The sequence below is a fragment of the Varanus komodoensis genome, unplaced genomic scaffold (assembly GCF_004798865.1).
Source record: "Varanus komodoensis strain SLA01 unplaced genomic scaffold, ASM479886v1 scaffold15, whole genome shotgun sequence".
NCBI lineage: Eukaryota > Metazoa > Chordata > Lepidosauria > Squamata > Varanidae > Varanus > Varanus komodoensis.
Genome location: NW_025335440.1, coordinates 1,552,579 through 1,571,145, shown reverse-complemented (window position 1 = coordinate 1,571,145; position 18,567 = coordinate 1,552,579). Strand labels below are relative to the sequence as shown.

Genomic DNA, 18,567 nt, shown 5'->3' with positions numbered 1-18,567 from the left:
TACATGCTCTCACACTGCAGCCTGTGTGAGAAATGCACATTCTTGTTTATTTTAGGAATTTTTCTTTAAATTTCCATACAGTTTCATTAAATATTTTAAATTCTGAAAGTCTGTGGAATCCTCATGGCTCAGGAAAGCCAGTCTATTACAGAGCTTGAGGGTTGGCTTCTTAGAAGCTTGGAGCCCTTTGAATCCATTCCAGATTTCTTTGACAGCCTCCATCAATGCAGAAAGGTTGGCCAGCCTGAGAGACGGTCCATGAATGCCCGCCCACTTTTAGCCCTCGGGTGGACAGACTGAACACCCACCTGTTCATCGATGACTTGGTTTGAGTTGGGCTCTGCCATTTTACCAAGGGAAGCAGCATCCTCAGTGGCTTAAGATCACGACTAAAGCTTGATTTGAAAAGCAATGGAGGGCTTTCCCACTACTTGGCTTTGCTAGCTGGCCGTAGTATGTCTTCAGTCGGGCTCCTTTGCCTGAGGTTGTGGTTGAATTTCCTCACCACAATGCATGTTCTGTGTCGGTCTTATCCTGGCAGGAGCTAATCACAGCCTGGTACATTGGGTTCCTGGTCCTCATCTTCGCCTCCTTCCTTGTCTACCTGGCAGAGAAAGATGCCAACAAAGATTTCCTCACCTATGCAGACTCACTGTGGTGGGGCACGGTAAGTCCGCCATCCTTTGATCTGGCTGGGACTTCTGCACAGGGCAGGGAAATGGCAGTGGGGGAGAGGAAACCAACTTGCAAGTTGGAGGGGCTCCTTGGGAATCCCAGGCTTGGCGAGCAGCGACCGTCTCCTGTGTGCTTTGAATGCTGGACTGGATGGCAGGATGATGAAGGAAGTCGGAGAGCCTCTCTGCCTGGGGGATGCTGGGGGCTGGAGTCCAGCATGCCTCCCGGCACCGGCCGAGAGAAGGATGAAATAGGAGAAGGGAGCAACATTTGGGGGGCACTGGGGGCTCCTTCTGTTCAGCAGTGGGAAACACACAGTCGTGGTGTCTCTTCTCTGCTTCCAGATCACACTCACCACCATTGGCTATGGGGACAAGACCCCCCAGACATGGCTGGGCCGGGTGCTGGCTGCCTGCTTCGCCCTGCTGGGCATTTCCTTTTTCGCTCTGCCTGCGGTACGTGGCGTGGATGAGCCGGGGAGGCAGGGCTTCCTGGGGCGGCAGGAACCCTCCTACCCTGGCCCAGCTGCAGTGGCCCTTGGCTCTCAATGGGCTTGAGTACTGGGGTCCCTTTCCAGTTGCTTGAAAGGAGCAGAAGTACCCGTTCATTTGTATGGGATGGGAAAAGGATGTGGAGTCAGGAGAACCTCCTCAGATGCCGCTAGTTGAAAGCCCTGGGCATCCGTCATGGTTTTCTGATCTCTCATTTCACTCTGCTTTACTCCGTCATTTGGGGAATCGAGGAGACCTTCACTCAGATCAGGATCCCAAGGCTGGGGGGGGGAACCCGGTTAACAGATGTTGCCTGCGGCAGCCGAAGAGTAGGAGCTGCTCCACATGAGGCTCAGGAGGGTGTTAAAACCTGAGAAAACTGCAGCACTTGGGAAGCAAGGAAGTGGCCTTACTTGGCACTTATTTTTTCGTGGTGCTTCCGGAAGATGCTTTTACGGGGCAATCCAGCTCCATAAACGAGATTCTAGAAAGCCCCTCAGTGGCTCTGCTCCCACTTGGCACCCGCCTGTATATCTCCACTATTTCCCCATCTTTTTTTTCAACCTCCAAAAAAAGTCTCCTAAGGAGGGAAAGACTGCAAAGGGTCTTCAGACTGGATGTGGTATGTGCCCCCTTGGTTCCAGGAGAAACGGAGACAACCAGGACTTCTGCCTGGCCCAGTCAGGTCCAGATGTTTGAAGCCAGGAAAGCAGAAACCTGGACATTGTTGGCTCCCTTGGGTTGGAAATTAAGCTGTCATTGCCACACCCTGCTGTTGTTGAGATGTTGAATCAATGTGTGCTCTCCATACAGGGAATTTTGGGTTCAGGCTTTGCTCTCAAGGTCCAAGAGCAACATCGGCAGAAGCATTTTGAGAAGAGACGGACACCAGCTGCCAACTTGATCCAGGTAGGTGAAAGAGAGGCCATGATGTTAGGATTTTGAAGCAAATTCCTTGCACCAGCACTTGTGAAGTTTGGCTAGAAAGGGGGCAGCGCCTGCTGGAAGCCAGCAGCGCCTGGTGACCCCAGTGCTGGTGTGTGTGTGCCAGGCATCAGCCCAAGTGTGGAAGGAGCTGTCCATGGTTCCAACCCCAATTACAAGGGTGTAGTTGAGCCACTGCTCGGAGTGGACTCTGGCCACCACTGTTTGAATCATCAACCCAGATGAGAATACATTGTGCAAAATAAGATAAATTATGCATATTTACATAGGTCCCCATGTGACCTGGTGGAAGCTAATAGGGCAATACCTGAGTGTAGACAGATGAATGCATTTTTATTGGATTTTCATACCATCCATATGGCAAATGTCCTCAGGATGGTTGGCAATCATAAAATAAGGCAACCACAAATTAACTCTTCCCCCAAAAATACAATATGGACCATTAAAAACTTTTTTAAAATTGAAAATAACGTGGGACAGGCAATAAAATGAATAGTTGATGGGCAGATTAAGGGTTAAATGCCTGCTTGGAATGGAAAGGTAATGCAGGCAATTGGCCAGGCATTTCACAAAGGGAGGCCAGGCTTGAGTGTAGCCCTCCATTGCGCTGTTGTGGGTAGCAGCACCCAAGAAGAGTCTCCAAGGACAATCACAGAGAAAGGGAAGGAAAATATGGGAGAAAGTACTCCTTTTTCTTCTGTGCAGAAGGCCCCAGGTACCTGGTAATTAAGGGGATCTTCCCTGAGTGGCAGCCCTGGGAAATGGTCATGCCTCTGCCTGGGTCCTTGGGGAGCTGCTGCCAGCCAGAGCAAGCTACATTTTGCTAGCTAGAGCAGGGATCAAGGAGGGACAGGCCACAGCTCCTAGCAAAGCAGCTTGTATAAGGTTCCAGATTCACTCTGCTACACCTCCAGCTAGGAACATCTGCTGCCCATGTTTTCTCCAAGATCTTTAGCTCAGTGTTGGCTTGGCCACAGTAAACAGAGTAGCAAAGTGTATACCATCAGCCCCCTAAGACCACTTTAACTGAATATGCTAAAGGCTGAACCCAGGAGCTTCCCCTTGTACTGGATGCTTCCGCAAGGAGTCAGAGGCAGAGTGGTGGGTGGAGGGGATCCGAGTAGGGCTGAAACCCAGGAGCTAAAGTTCGCTTGTCACATTTTGGGAGCACCTCCGCACATCCTTGTCCCGTCCAAGACTTCCTTTTCAGCCTGCCTTTCCCTCCTTCAAGCACCCATCCAGGCCCAGTTCAACTTGTCTGGCTGAGTCCCCATCAGCTGTGCCTTCTGCAATAGCAAACCTGCCCCCACAGGCGAAGTCCAGCATATCAGCCTTTTGTCTAGCTGGCTTCTCTTGCGTCCAGGCACCTTGTGACTCCCTCGTTATCGCTTCAGTCCAGAGGGCCGCAGTGACAAAAGGGACCCCCCCACCCCTCTCGCAGTGTCCTCCTGGCAGCTCGCCTGCTGTCCCACCGTGAAACGCTGCTCCCAAGTTGTCATTCATCTGCTTGGCTGAAAGATGAACAAGGGACTGCTGCAAATGGATGGTGGGCGAGACAAAACGGGGACGCATCTCCTTGTTTTGGCACACAAAGCAATCGCGCAGAGACAGCAATGCTCCGGCTGGCAGCTGAGGTTCCTCTGCCCTGCATCTGATAGCACCATTTCAGAAGGCTCACTTGGCGCTGCAGATTAAGGAGGGGTTTTGCCTGCTTTCATTCTCCCCAGTAATTAATTCTCTGCAGAATCTTGTTTTCTTCACTGCCTTTCCAATAGCCTGAAATATCTTCAGGAGGAACAACTCCAGAAGTTGGGCAGCTGCAAGCTGAGAACTCCTGGGAAAGGAATGTTGGCCATCAGAACTGTGCTGATGGCACAGAGGTAGTGCAATCTGAAGAAGGTGGGCGGCTGAATGCATCAGCATCCAAGCATGCAAGGGTGCTCCACACCCAGGCTTCAACTTTGCTCCCCCCCCCCCCCGTCAATGTACTCTGTGATTTTTGCAGGACATGCTTGGCTCTCCACAGCATATTTCCCCTGAGTGGCATCACCCAAAATTGGGTAATGAGGCCAAGCAGCCTTCCCTAACCTGGTGCCCTTTAGTGAAGGTATAGTTCCAACATAAACAGAGCTATAAGATTAAGGGAGGCTGAGAAGGAATGTTCATGCTGGAGAGCACCTGTGTCAGGCTTGACAGGAGCACAGTGGGTGGCTGATTTGTGTGGGAGGGGGGAGTGCAGTGCATAGACAACTCCCGTAAAGCGGAGAATCACAGCAGGCATGGGGGTCGCCAACTGCCATCTCTTCAGCTAAAGCTGATGCAGAAGACTGGGATGGTGGCTCAAGGAGATACAACTCGTAGTGCACAAGCGTGAAGTGCGGAACTCCTGTGGAAGGGGCTGCTTGCAGTGGGGGCTGGTGGCCGCCCACGGTGCTGAATGTGGGCCGGTTTCAGTATCAGGGATAGTCCCTTAAAGGTTCAGGCTGAAGACTGGCTTGAATGCACCGTGCTGCTGACACTGGGTCACCTGGCTGTTTGCCTCCAGACACTGACCTCTGAACTGGTGCATACTGTGGTTTGCAGCTGGGAACCAAATGCGTAAGCACCACCATGCTCTAAAGAAGTCCCAGGCATCACACATGTTGTTTTTACTTTGTACAGGTGTCCAACGACAGTTAGTGAAAACATTTCCTTTATAACCATAACTTGATAAGCCACTTCAGATTTTGGTTACAATCTCGGTTTTACCCTGGATGCCCAGGTTAAGGAGCCCATGGTTCACTTCCAGGAAGGGAGGGTCCGCATTATAAAAGTGGGGAATGTAGAAAGGTCGCATTGAGGGTTTGAAAAGACAGGGTTGTTGAACCTCTTTCAGTCCTAGAGATGAAGTCAGTTCTCAGAGAAGTTCTCAGGGAGTGCCCTTTGCGATGGCCAGAGGAGTCCGAGGTGAAGAAGGCAAGGAGATGCCCAAGGAAATGACAGTGTCATGTGGCTGAGAGGTCTTTCTGCCAGGAACTGTGACTTCGGAGAGGCACGCCGACCTTTCAGGGCAGTGGGAACTGCAAAAGCTTGGAAACGGTGGGACAGGAGGTGGGCCGGGGGAGGGGTGACCTGGGTCCCAGGAGGCTAAATCTTCACAAGCTACTTCCCAGTTCTCACAAGAATTTAAAATCATCTGATCTGTCACCAGTATGAGAAGCAGAGTGTTACTTCAGTAGGATGGAAGCAAAACAGTGGCTATGAAACCTGGTTGGCCCAATCCTGGGGAGGCGCATCCTGCCAGCAAGTACTGCGGGCGTTGTCCTGCCTCTTGTGCAACGCAGTATCGCAATATCGCTGCTCCAACTGCCCGACTCCCGGCGTAGGTGGGAGCTACACCGGGGGCGGGGGGCAGGCGCCCACTGCGAGGGAGGGGCTGCGGCCTGTATCTCGCCTGCCGTGGCCTTGGGCCGGCAGCCAAAGAGTGACAGCCCAAGGGGGCCTGTTTGGGGCCGTATGGGGCTGGGCTGGGCCAGGGACTCTGTTCTTTTGTTAGTGGGGAGGGGATTTTAAGTTTAATGTATCTTACTGTGGTATGTTACTGTATCTTACTGTATGCCATGACTGAGCTGTACTTTATTGTTATTGCTAGGTTTTAATTTGTTATGGGTGTGCCTGGGGGGAGCATAGGCACCACCATTGGGGTGGTAATGGGCAGGGGAAGACATGGGGGTGGGGGTCTAACAAGTCAGCTAAGAAGAAGGATGGACAGATGTCTCGTATCTGTTCCCTCCTCTGGTTATTCCCCCAACTGGAGGGTGCCAGGTAGTTTTATCAACCGCCCCATGGGCCTGGCAGTGCTGTTGTTGAACGCCAGGTCGGTCCACAGTAAAACCGATTGAACCACAATAAACCACAATAAAATGATCTAATCGTGGATGAGCAGGCCAACCTGGCATGTATTACGGAGATCTGGGTGGGAGAAAGGGGGGATGTCTCTCTTACTCAGCTGTGCCTGTCCAGGTACCTGATCCAGCACCAGCCATGCCCTGGGGGGTGGGGAGGGGTTGCCCTGGTTCATCGAGCTTCAATTTCCCTCACGGGAAAGCCTAAAGTGCCTAGGAACAGACACTTTAGACCAAGCCTAAAGTGTCTGTACCTAGCGTTGGGCGATCGAGACAGATTGGGGATTCTGCCGGTGTACCGTGCACCCTTCTGCCCATCAGACTCCCTGCCTGAGCTGACGGAGATCGTCTCAGACCTGGTGTTGAGGACCCCCAGGATGTCGGTTCTGGGGGACTTCAATCTCCATGCCAAGGCTGTTCTGACCGGGGCGGCTCAGGACTTCATGGCTTCCATGGCTTCCATGGGGCTGTCACAACATGTCCGGCCCAGCCCATGAAAGAGGTCACACTCTGGCGAAGGGGCAGGAAGATGGTGATCTGGAAGTGAGACACTTGTGTTTAACTCCTTTGTCATGGTCAGATCTCTTCCTTGTGAGGTTTGAGCTTGGGGTCAACCTTCCCCTCCGTAAGGTGTGAACCCTATTAAGAGGGTCCGCCCCCAGAGCCATATGGACCCTGATGGATTCCTCAGGGCTCTGGGGGGTTTTCCAGTTGAAAAAACTGGTGCTCCTGTCAATGCTCTGGTTGATTTGTGGAGTGGGGAAATGACCAGGGCAATCAACACGATCGCTCCTAAGCATCCTCTCCCACCAGGCAGAGCCCGCTCATCACCATGGTATACACCTGAGTTACAGGTGATGAAGCAGGCTGGGAGACGATTAGAGTGCAGGTGGAGGAAATCACGGGATGAATCTGACTGAACACGCTTAAGTGCTCATTATCGAGCCTATGCTGTGGCGATGAGGGTGGCGAAGAGGCAATTCTTCTCTGCTTCCATTGCTTCCTCACAGTGCCATCCAGCAGAGCTTTGTCGAGTGGTGCATGGCGTGATGAACTCTGGCCCTAAAAAGGATCCAGTGGCACCATCGAGAGCCTGCGGTGACGATTTTGCCCAGCATTTTAAGGAGGAAATTGCTCAGATTTGTCACAAGCTGGATTCCACAGTTGATAGGGTTCCATTACGGGAAGCATCCAGAGCTCCACTGGGTCCATCATTGTTGGATGAGTTCCAGTTGCTGCGGCCTGATGATGTGGACAAGGTGCTTGGACTGGCACACCCCACCACCTGCCTGCTCGCCCCTTGCCCTTCATGGCCACTTACCAAAGCCAAACACGGAATTGGTACCTGGGTCCAGGATTAACGCTTCTCTGAGGGAGAGCTGGGTCCCTTCCCCTTTGAAGGAGGCAGTAATCAGACCCGTCCTGAAGAAGGTGTCCCTGGACCCAGAGGTGGCCGCCAATTATAGACCAGTGGCCAACATCCCGTTTCTGGGCAAGGTGTTAGAGCGGGTGGTGGCGGGACAACTCCAAGCACTCTTGGATGAAACTGATTATCTGACCCATTTCAGTCCTGTTTCTGACCTGGTTATGGTACTGAATCTGCCTTGGTCTCCCTGTGTGATGACCTGTGCAGGGAGAGGGACAGGGGGAGTGCATCCCTGTTGGTTCTCCTGGACCTCTCAGCAGCTTTCGATACCATCGACCATGGTATCCTTCTGGACAGGCTGGTCAGGTTAGAAATAGGAGGCTCTGCTTAGCAGTGGCTCTGTACCTACCTGGCTGGCTGATTCCAGAAGGTGGTGCTGGGGGACTGTGGCTCTGCACCATGGCAACTCTGCCATGGAGTCCTGCAGGGTTCCATTTTGTCCCCCTTGCTATTTAACATCTACTTGAAACCGCTGGGAGGGGTCATCAGGAGGTTTGGGCTGCGGAATCATCAGTACCCAGATGACACGCAGCTCTACCTCTCACTTGCATCTAACCCAGGTGAGGCAGTGGCTGTCCTGAACTGGTGCCTGGCCAAGGTAATGGGCGGGATGAGGGCCAATGAACTGAAACTCAAGCCAGATAAGATGGAGGTCCTTTTGGTAAGTGGTTCAGGTTTCCAGGTGATTGACTTTGGCCCTGTCCTGTACGGGATTGCACTCCCTCTAAAGGACAGGGGCCGCAGCTTGGCAGTGCTCCTTGACCCGGAGCTATCCCTGGAGGCCCAGGTGGCAATGGTGGTGAGGAGCGCTTTCCTTCTGCTTTGGCTGATCCATCAGCTGCATCTTTACCTGGACGAGCACTGCCTAACAATGGTGACACACGCCCTGGTAACCTCCTGGTTGGACTATTGTAATGCGATCTACGTGGGGCTGGCCTTAAAGACAGTCCGGATACTTCACTTGGTTCAGAACAGAGCTGCCAGATTGCTGTCGGGGGCTGGTCATTATGCTCGTATAACACCGGTCCTCTATCAGCTTCACTGGCTTCCCATGGAAGCCTGGGCCCAATTTAAGGTGCTGATATTGACCTAGAAAGCCTTAAACAGCTTGGGACCAGGATACCTAAAGGAACGTCTTTTTCCCCACATGCCCACCCATCCCTTAAGATCTGCAGCAGAGGCCCTGCTCCAGGAACCCTCCTTGAAGGAGGTTAGGAGAGAAAATACTCGGAGGAGGGTCTTCTCTGCAGTGGCGCCTTGGCTATGGAATGCGCTCCCTAGAGAGGACCTCCTGGCGGCGACATATGCTTTTCAGAGCCAGGTCAAGACCTTTTTATTTTCCCGTAATTTCAATGTTTAAATATTTTAGCTATGTTTTATGCTCAGTCATGGATAATTATGGGTTTATATGTATTTACTGGGTGTTTAGTTTGTAAGCTGTCCAGAGACGTGCAACGTAATTGGATGGGATAAAAATACCCAAATAAGTAAGAAAATAACTCGAAAAGGTCGCAGGTTCGGCATCCATGCATAACAGTCGTGAAGAGCAGAATGCTTAAAGAGTCTCTCTCTCTCCCCGCTGCCGCACCTTCCACCCTGACTGCCGCAGGCTGCATGGCGCCTCTACTCAACAGATGTCAGCCGGGCCTACCTGACTGCCACCTGGTGTTATTACGACAGCATCTTGCCACATTTTAGGTATGTGTGACGTTGCACGAGGCTCGTGGTTCCCACAGATGCTCTTGGCTTGTGGTGGTGTCTGCTTGGACCAAATACCCTCGGGGGCTCTGCTGCCCTCCCTTGCCGCTTCCATGCCGCTTCTTCAAGGCGACAGGCAAAGCGGTTCCCCAGGGAACTGCAGATGCATTTTCTGGCCAGGCTTTTCGTCCTCGCTTCACTTGGAGGTCGGTAGAAGGTACTCAAGAGCTGCTCTTTAATAGGCCACAACCAGTGGGGGTGGTCCCTGGGCTAACGCAAGGTGAGTTTATGCGGGAAATTAATCTGGGGGAAATGTCACCGTACAGCAGTGATTTGCCGCTGCCAAGCAGGGGCCGAACAGCCAGTGCCTCTGCCGGAATTCTCCCCACACTCTCCCTGACAGCCCCCAAGTACTCCCCCGTTCACTGCCTCTGCTGGAATACTTGCCAGCCATTCACTGGCACAGGAGGGGGCTTGGGAACAGGTCTGGGGCCGAAGTCATCAGGGGTTTTGCTCGGCCACCTTTCCGATGCTTGTCTCTGCAGCGTGCCGTTTACTCTGGGTTCATAGAAGGGTGCAGCCAAACACCTGTCGGGTTGTGTGTGCCTGTGTAGATTTCACAGCCTCATCATCACACCTCATTAACTCATCCACCTTTCCCATAACATGTAGCCTTTCTTCCCTGCTGCCAGCACCAGAACAGAGTAGGTCCCAAGGCCTGCGCAGGGGGTAGAAGCTGCAGAGAAGATGGCCCGATCCTTTTCACAGCCATCGATGCCTTGGCAGGGACCAGCTGCATGAGGCTGCCCTGTTGTGAGTCTTCAGTCTGTTCTGCTTTGGTGGTCTCTTTCCAGGGTCATAAGCAGAGGGCTATGACGGCCCTGGAGATGTATGTATTTTATTTATCTTGCAGCATTTATGCCCTGCCTTTCTAGCAATCAGCAGCTGGCGCAGCTCGCAATCTTTCTAAACCAAAAGTACAATAAAAATGCCAAACAGAAATCATCAAAAAAAGCCCAAAAGGCGGCGGCAGCAGCAGCACAGAACTGTCTTAAGGATGAATCGTGGCCAACAGCTAGCAATCCTCCGCCCTTGTGGCCAGATCTTTGGTGCCATGGCAAAAAAGCCTCGTCTTGGTGCCTGCATTTCTGACAATCCCACTGGCAAAAGAGAGAGATGGGGCCGAACTCGGAAGCGCTTGCATGGACCAGGCCACCCCCTGCACATCAAAGAAAAGCCCCGCTGGCATTACCCTGCCATGAGAGTATCTCAGGCAGGTGTCAAAATGAGGAGGCCACCGTCCCTCTGGTAAGCCCATGTACACAGCTGGTGTGCTCCCTTCTCCTCTAGGAATCACGTCACAGTCCTGATGTGGGTGAACGTCATTCTTCAGTGCTTGGCTAGGGAAAGGGGCAAGGACATTTGCCCTGGTGCAATTATGACTGGAGGCAGAGGATAGTTCTGCACCTCAAGGGAGTGTTGAAGGTGGCTTGAAAGAGGAATGTCTGCCTGGGGTGCTCTTAACGCCACTTTTGCCTTTGCTCCAATATGCTTCTCGGTGCTTTGCATCACTTCAGGCGGTCTGCCAAACCCGGGAAGGTCAGAAACGGACCTCCACCAGCTCAGAGCACTGGTCCAGGGAAGTGCAGAGCTGCTTTTGGGGGAGGGACGTGGGCAGTGGGGAGGATGCTGAGGTGTTCATAAAGTACTGCCACAGTTCTACTTGTGAGAAGAAATGTGGGCCCCACTGGATTCGGTGGTACTGAAAAATGTCAGACTGTGAGATCCAGTGAGGTGCACAACCAACCCGAACTTCTGAGTTGTGCACAGAATTGAGAGCCAGTGTGGTGCGGCAGTTAAGAGTGGAATCTGGAACTTTGGAGAGCCAGGTTCTAACTCCCTCCTTTGGGCCAGTCACAGGTGCTCAGGCTGACCCAACTCACAGGGTGGTTGTGAAGAAAAGAGCAAGAGGAGGAGGAGAATTATGGAAAAGGTTACAGATCTAATCTACAAAGCCCACCCACTCCCGTCCCCCCTGCTGCAAGGGCTTGACTTGCCTTATCTTGGCTAATGGGAAGGATGTAAATTTAATAAATAAATAAATATTGCTGTTGGGACCAGCAATGCCCAAACCTGTCCACTTTGCTTTCTCCTGCATTTGCATTTTGGAGGGCACCATCCTAGGCATTTTAATGTCTAGACTGGCCTAGGGTCACATCTCAGGTTCTTCACCTCACAGTTTTAAACAAATAAAATTGCAAGAACAATGCACATGTGGGGAATTTCTTAACAAAAAGGAACTGAAGCAAATTTTCACACATCTGCCATGACCAAATTCCTAAGGCACATGTTTTTCCAACATGGAGAGGGCCTTGATGTGCCATGCAGCTGTTAAAGGTGAGGAGCCTCACAGGCAAAAAGGGGCACCCCAAATTCAGCACTGATAAGGTTTGCTCCATGGAGATTCAAACCCAGAGTTTAAGGTCAATGTGCTGAAAGCCTTGGGCCAGGGTGGATTGATCTGGTTTCTTCCATATTCACCACTTTAAACTTTTAGCTTCTTTTTGTCCCGGATACGGATAACTTTGCACACTGTGGGAAAATCTTACAAATACTGAATAGAAAAGAAATTCTTACCCATCCATAGCTGGAACACCACAATCCAGCGTTCTCCAAACAGGCGCCCTCTGGATCTTTTAGACCTCAAGTCCTATTATCCACAGCCACCATGGCCAATGGACATGCTAGCTGGAGTGATGGGAGATGTAGTCTAACAGATCCTGGGGGTGCCTGGTGGGGGAAGGCTACTAACCCTCAACATCTTTCAGCCCCCGTTTCAGCAAGAGGCATTAGCTAAAACACACCCTTGGCCAGAGCAATCCAGCGAACGAAAGAACTGTGGAACAGCCATCCGTTCCTGCTTTTGTTTCTTGTTTTTAACCCACCCCTTCCATTTTTGTTTTCCATTTGTTGATTCTTGTGTTTATTGGTTTCTCCTCCCTGTCCCTCATTGGAAAGCTTTTAATTTCCCCATTTTTTTATTCAAACCCACCCCTAGAGAACTGGTCCTTATGTTTGACCACTTGCACCGAGCTCGCAACGGAGCGCTCAGGAACTCAGAGGTGAGGAAGTTCCCCGATGGAGCTCCGCCGCCATATCACTCCTTCACCTCGGGCCTGAGAGCTGCCAGTCCTCCATGTTGCTCGGGGGAAAGGTAGGGTTCCTGGCGAGTTGCTGTGCCCGTTGTGTCCTCTCACATTCTCTCCGCCTCTGCCTCCGCTGTGTGGGCTCTGGGTCCTCCGTGTGCCGCTGATCCCCTCTGGATTTCCTCTTTGCCTTTGATGTGGTGTGAGTTGACTTGCTTTTGCTTGGGTCTGCCTTGGCCATGTCAGGGAGCACTCAGAGACGCACAGCGCGTTTTCTCCCTCGGCCAGCTGGAGCCCGCTACTGCATCCTCCGCTGGCACCGGTTAGTTCAATGGGGGCACGTTCAGTGGAGAAGTTCAGGTGATGCAGCCACAGTCCCGCTCTGCCTGTATGACTTGTGCCACCTCTTCGCGAACGGCGGGCTCAGGTTTGCTAGCACAGGTGTGGCCCCTGCTCTGATTCCCAAGAACCAAAGCATTCAAGGCAACTTTCTTGATGGTGAAAGGATCTGTATAGCTTCCGCATCAAGTGTCCGTGGTGTTTCTGCCTCATTTCATCATCTTTTCTCTCTCTCCTCTTCTGTGCCTCCCTTGACCCCTCCTCCTCTCTCTTCCATCCCATCACTTCACCATTCTTTGCTCGTTTCCCAAAGCTGGAAAGAAGAAGATGCTCCACCCCACAAGTGTTTGCGCCTAAGGTAACCTTTCCCTTAAAGCTGCGGTCTCTGCTTTTATCCTCTTGCCAAAAAGGGAGACCACCAGACGGTAGGTTTTCCTCCAGAAGTTCTATGAACTGTAACTCCTGCTTTGGGGGAGACCTTCCAAGCCAGAGTTAGCCAGTATGTCTGAACAGAATCATGCAAACATGGAAGCTGAGTGAGTTAAAGGGGCCTCCCGGGCCATCTCGTCACGCATATCTGTGCGTATGTCTGAATGTGTGTGCGTACATGCAGAGTGCGGGCAGGCGTCTTTCCACACTAGAGCAGCCTTCCCTCCCTCGTTTCGAGATGCTTTGGACTGCAATTCCTCTCCATCTCACCTGTGGTCATGCTGGGAGTTGTCATACAAATATTTGAAGAACACCATACTGAGGAGCACCGGTCTAAATGATCAGTGTAAGAAATGTCATCCACTTCCTTTGGAGGGTAGATGGTTTTAAGCATGGGCGGGTGTTGTGATCCTGCCATCTTAAGCATTGACCTGCAGCTGGTGGACAGGAGTAGGGTCCCTCAGTGCCAACTCTCCTCGGCCAGAGACAGGTTACACCTGTAGAGTAATTCCTGACAGAAGGGTCGGTGGAAGACTGCCTGCAAAGCCGTGCATTGGCCCGTCCCAGACATGCAAGAGCAAAGTGAAGAGACAAAATGCAGGCTGCTGCCAGCTGTTCAGAGGAGGGCTGCAGGGCTGGCTTCTCAGAAGGGAGATTGTGGCAAACACAGTCACTGGCGGGGCAGTGAGCTTGGTGCTGCCCCCCTCCCCCCTGCTCATCAGCCCTCCCATTCACCCCACAGAATGAGCGTGTGGCCAAACTTCCCTCGCAGGCATGTGCTTCCAATAGGAGCTCACCATGAAGAACATGCTCACCCTGTACATGTGTGATAGCAAATGATGTGGCCTGTGTCCGTTCATGTCAATTAGGGCTCAAAAGCAAGGCTGGGGCTAATCTGGGGGCAATTAGTGAGCCACTGGGCAAGAGTCCTGCAGGTGGGGCACATGCATAGTATTGCCAGCCTCAGCATGGCTTTCTTTCCCCTGGATCACCCCTCTAACATTTTTCTTGCACCCCTACTAACTATTTCCCCTTCTTTCCCTCCTCTTATCTTCCCTTTTCTTTTGTTTTCCTTTCTTTTCCTTTCTTCCCATCTCTTTAGCCAGATCTTTAGTAATAAAAGGAACTTCTTTCGGATTCATACCGGCTGGAAACAGAGGTACCAAGGCTTTGGGACTGCTACCCAGGAGATGTTTTGGGGTTGAAGTGCTCCTTGATTCTAGCTGCATCACGATTGATCCAACCCCGCTTTCCCGTTGAAGGGCATGCTGCACGGCACGTGGTGGCGCAGTGCATGGCTGGGGTGGCGGCCGAGGCCTTTCGCTGTCTTGCAACGAAGCCCTTCTGTGATGGGGGCCCGGCTGTGCCCTCGTGGCCGCTTGCCATGTCTCCAGTGCAGCTTCGGGGGGAGAGTTAGCAAATGCATGTGGCGGGCCCTACTGGGACTGCAGACGAGGAGGGAGGGGCCGTGCGGCCTTCTGCGGGACGCGCTGGCACTTGTCCCGCCCAGACTGCCTCTCCTGGCTTTCTGCACCCCTCCCAGCCCGGCACCAGCCACTCCTTCAACAGGGTTGACAGTTGCCCATCCAGAGGAGCAGGAGATGGGCTGCCTAGCGTGTGCTCATTTTCAGAATGATGAATGCATCCGGCCAGTGGCAAATAGAGCAGGGAGAATCGGCTGTGCTCCCCAAGGGGCCAGCTTGGAGGAGATTCCAGAGAGGCATCCCCTGGAACTCTGAGGGGGCGCCTCTAAGGTCCGGGATGGGTCGGGGTGGGGCCAGTAGCAGAGCCTCCCTCCCAGCTGGGTCTGTCTCCCTGCTATTTTGCATCTTCCTTGGAAGTCCTGTGGGCGAGGCCCAACCCCCCAAGCCAGCTCTGCCCTTGAGGCCCACCAGCCCTATGCCAAAGAGCAGTTTTACCCCGCCGGGTCTCAGAGACATTTCCCACCTGCAGCAGGCGCTCTGGGCTCATGGGCCGATTGACATCTGGGCACGCAGGAGCTGTGCTGCTCCTTCCTCAGCTGCCCCTTTGAGTGGTGATCCTGACATGGTGGAGCCATGCAAGACTGCCGCCCCATCTCTTTTCCGGTGGCCTGTTGCATGAAGGTGTCAGCAGGTCTGCTGTGGTTAAAACCGGGGGTGTCTGATGGCTGAGGGGCTCCCAGGCTCCATTCAGTGCTTCTCCAGCTTCTCTCTAGCCTGGCCAGTGCCCTCCAGAAGACAGCTGGCTCAGTCAAGAGGCTGCAGCTGGATCTGCCAGTCATCTTCTCAGGATGGGGGCTCTTTCCAAGCACACAAGAGGGGAAAGCCCAGCGGCCCTCCTCCCCTCTGGGGCAGTTCCCCTTGAACTGATGCTGTCCATCCGGACAGAGCGGGGAAGGCTGTCCGAGGGACTCACCCAGCGAGGAAGCCGTATCCCCGGGGAACTTCCTGTGGCAGCATGACTGTCCCTCACAGGGAATTTCAGCCTCCTGTGTCCTTCTCCCCCTCAGCACTCATACTCCACATGCCCAGGCAGAGGTTTTTTCGACGGAGAAGACCTTGTGCTCCTGGAGAGACAGAGGGCATGATCCGCCAGGAACTCTGCATTCCTTTCATTCAAACAAATGGAGGCACAGCGGCTCTCGGACTTCAGCCCCTCTGCAGCATCACTCCAGCTGTGAATAAAATCTCATTCAGGAGCCCAGCTGCTGCTTCGGGTGTGTGCCTGGCCCTCTGCTCCGAACCTCCCTTCCCCCATTGAAAGACAAAAGCAAACCATTCAAAGGAAGGAAGTGGAATTTCCTCACATTCCATTATGAATAACTCCTGCAAAGTTGCCCTAGAGGCCTGCCTGCCTGTGGGTGCTTGGCTGCAAATGGGTCCTGGAATAACTCTTGGGGCCAGTAAGAACTTCACAGACAGGTGTCTGCCCAGGCAGCGTGGGCCCGGTTCGAGGATCTGGCCCCATGTGGCCTGGGTGTGCAGATCCCAACATGGGCTCCAAACCATATCCCTGTCTCCAGAAGAAGACAGCAGACCCAGACTGTGCTGCTCCCACCAGGTTAGCCACCCGCCATCCAAAGACCCCCAGGCAAGGCTGGTGGCAGGTCCCTGATTCTCAAGGGCTGCAGCCATGGAATTAAGCCTGGCAATTGGTTGTGGGGCGAGGGGACACTGCCAAACCAACTTTCACTGAAGAAAGACCTTGGGCTCGTCAAAACTTTCGCACGTGGCCTGGCCCTGAAGTTATTTTTGTCAGCTGAGACGCATGTGGGAGCAGCAGACAAGTGGGCTGGCCCTGGAGGTGGGGAACTGCCCTGCTGGTACAGCCGGAGGAGCACATGGACAGATCTGAGCCTGGCATGAGGGTGCGATTTCCGGATGGTCTGCTGAGGGTCTGTGGATGGATCCATCTCTCCTCTCTGTTCTGGCAGGGCTGCAGTGCAACCTGGGAGGCATGTGCTCAGCACTGTGCCGGAATGGGTGGCTCATGCTAACAAGACCTTCTGCAATGCACATAAGTGGGAGTAGGCGCCATGATTCTCCAGGGGTGGCTGGACGGCCACCTTCCTCGTGCCTCACTGCTAGCTGGGCTGGAGCTGCAGTCCGACCACCTCTGCAGGGGTCTTTTCCAGCCCGGGTCCTCCAGGCATGCGGACCTCTCAGCGTGAGAGAGCTCTCAGCTCTCCACCAGGAAAGAGCTTGGTGCACAGTAAGCCGGAGACCACGTGCAGCTTTCATGGGCTAGCAGACTCTGAAACGTCCATTTTACATTATGGAAGTCACCACTGCTGATGAGACGTGATTTCCTGGCTTGGCATGAGGCGCTGCTCACAAATAGCCATGTGCCGAGAGTGAGAAAAGGGCTTTGAGGGCTTTGCAAGGGCTACAGGACTGATCTGAAGCCAGCCGTACAGCAAAACCCTTCCTTTCTCTCAAGCGGATTTCAAAAGAAAAAAATCCTTGCTTCTTTCTCTCAAGGGCTCACATTCTCCATCTGAATATTTTAGAGTGGAAAGCTGGTCGGCCAAATCTGCCTGAAGCACTCACAGCCGCTTTGGCTGGCCTTGTCTGTAGGGAAGGTGGCCTGGGATTGGAGGGCTGTGCTAGATGCCAGAAAGGATCCCAGGCTCAGGCTAACGGGACAAGAAAACAAGCACTGTTTGCCTATGCCAAGTCTGGCCTCTGCCGCAGTGTCTGTGCGTTTCGCAGGCGCTTGTCTCCCAAGGACACTCCTCTCCATACTGAGGGACATCTCCGCAAGCGAAGAAGGGCCTTTGGGTTTTTGGAAAACAGCCAACCTCAGATTCAGGAGGCTGATGAAGGAAGGTGCAGCATGGTGGGCAAAGAGCCAGCCCAGCCGTGGGAGCTCATTGGAGCCCCTGCACCTCATTTCCCAAGTGCCCATGGAGGGCAGGGGCAGGGCCCCCCATAGCTTTGGGGCTGCGGCCCTAGTGGGCCATTCCCCACCACTGGATCTGCCCTGCCTCGAGTCCAGTTCACACATTCAGTTAGTAGCCCTGCACCCATGTGAAAATGCCCTTGCACCAGGCAGCTCCTTTGCAGCCCCAGCAGCCTGTGTTCCATTCTTGGCAGGAAGCACAGCCACTCCGGGGCATGGCTAGCCGTGTGGGGCAGCCTCGTGGGCAGGCATTTTCAGCAGGCCTGTGGGGGTTTTGTGGCTTTCCTCCCTGGCTGTCACAGCTTTGGCCCTGTTCAGGTTCAGAAGACCTGACTGGGGCTTCTTGGATTCCCGAAACTGGGCTTGAATTGCCAGGAATGCAATGGGATCCCCGGAGTGGGAGTCTTCTCTGCCTGTTCTCTGCCTGTTATATGCCTGTTCTCTGCCTGTTATATGCAGATGTGGTGCGCCATGAGGCCGTCCATTTTGTGCACATGAAAGCTTTTGGAGAGCCTGTAGGCTAATACATCAAACGATGCATCATCCTATGCCCAAAGGGAGCCCTTAGGCTGATACAAGTGTTTCCTTTGGATGCAGGCACTCCTGCCTTAGCTTTCTTTTATTGACAGGCAGTTACAGCTCATCTCCTAAAACTTTCTGTATTCCTACTAGAATATAGAAACATAGAAACAGAGTGAGTCAGAAGGGATCTCCCAGACCATCTAGTCTGACCCCTGGCTCCAGCCAGCTCAGCTCATGACATGCCCACCATGTGCACGTCCAGCCTGTCCTTGAACACCCTCACCGGTGGGGCTTCAATCACCTCCTGTGGAGGCCCATTCCATACCCAATATTTTCTTTATTGGGAAAGAACTATTTGAGGTGAGCAATATTTTGCAGCACAAAAGTAGAAGAATGCCTACCAGACAAGATTACAACTGAGGTGTACAAACTTCCTCTCCTTGCTCCCCACCCCAATCTGCCAAAATTCCTTTCCCTCCAGCTCTACTGGTGTGGGAGAAAATAAACAGCAAGCGGGAGAAGATCAGGTGAATCGGTTCCCTTCCTCCCTGCCCCCCACTAGCATCTGGCAAGGTGCGGTGGAGACCACCAAGTTTTGGTAGCCCTTGAAAAGCATTGGTTCCATTTGG

The 18,567-nt window shown here is 53.1% G+C and overlaps 1 protein-coding gene across 1 annotated transcript in view; it reads left to right on the top strand.

The window, feature by feature from the left end:
• The window catches only part of KCNQ4 (potassium voltage-gated channel subfamily Q member 4), an 83,687-nt gene that overhangs the window by 58,543 nt on the left and 6,577 nt on the right, over positions 1-18,567 (top strand). The window contains exons 5-9 of the mRNA XM_044424963.1: positions 542-667; positions 1,020-1,130; positions 1,980-2,075; positions 9,031-9,119; positions 12,178-12,333. Coding sequence (XP_044280898.1) covers positions 542-667; positions 1,020-1,130; positions 1,980-2,075; positions 9,031-9,119; positions 12,178-12,333 — 578 coding nt within the window. The remainder of the gene's footprint in view (positions 1-541; positions 668-1,019; positions 1,131-1,979; positions 2,076-9,030; positions 9,120-12,177; positions 12,334-18,567) is intronic.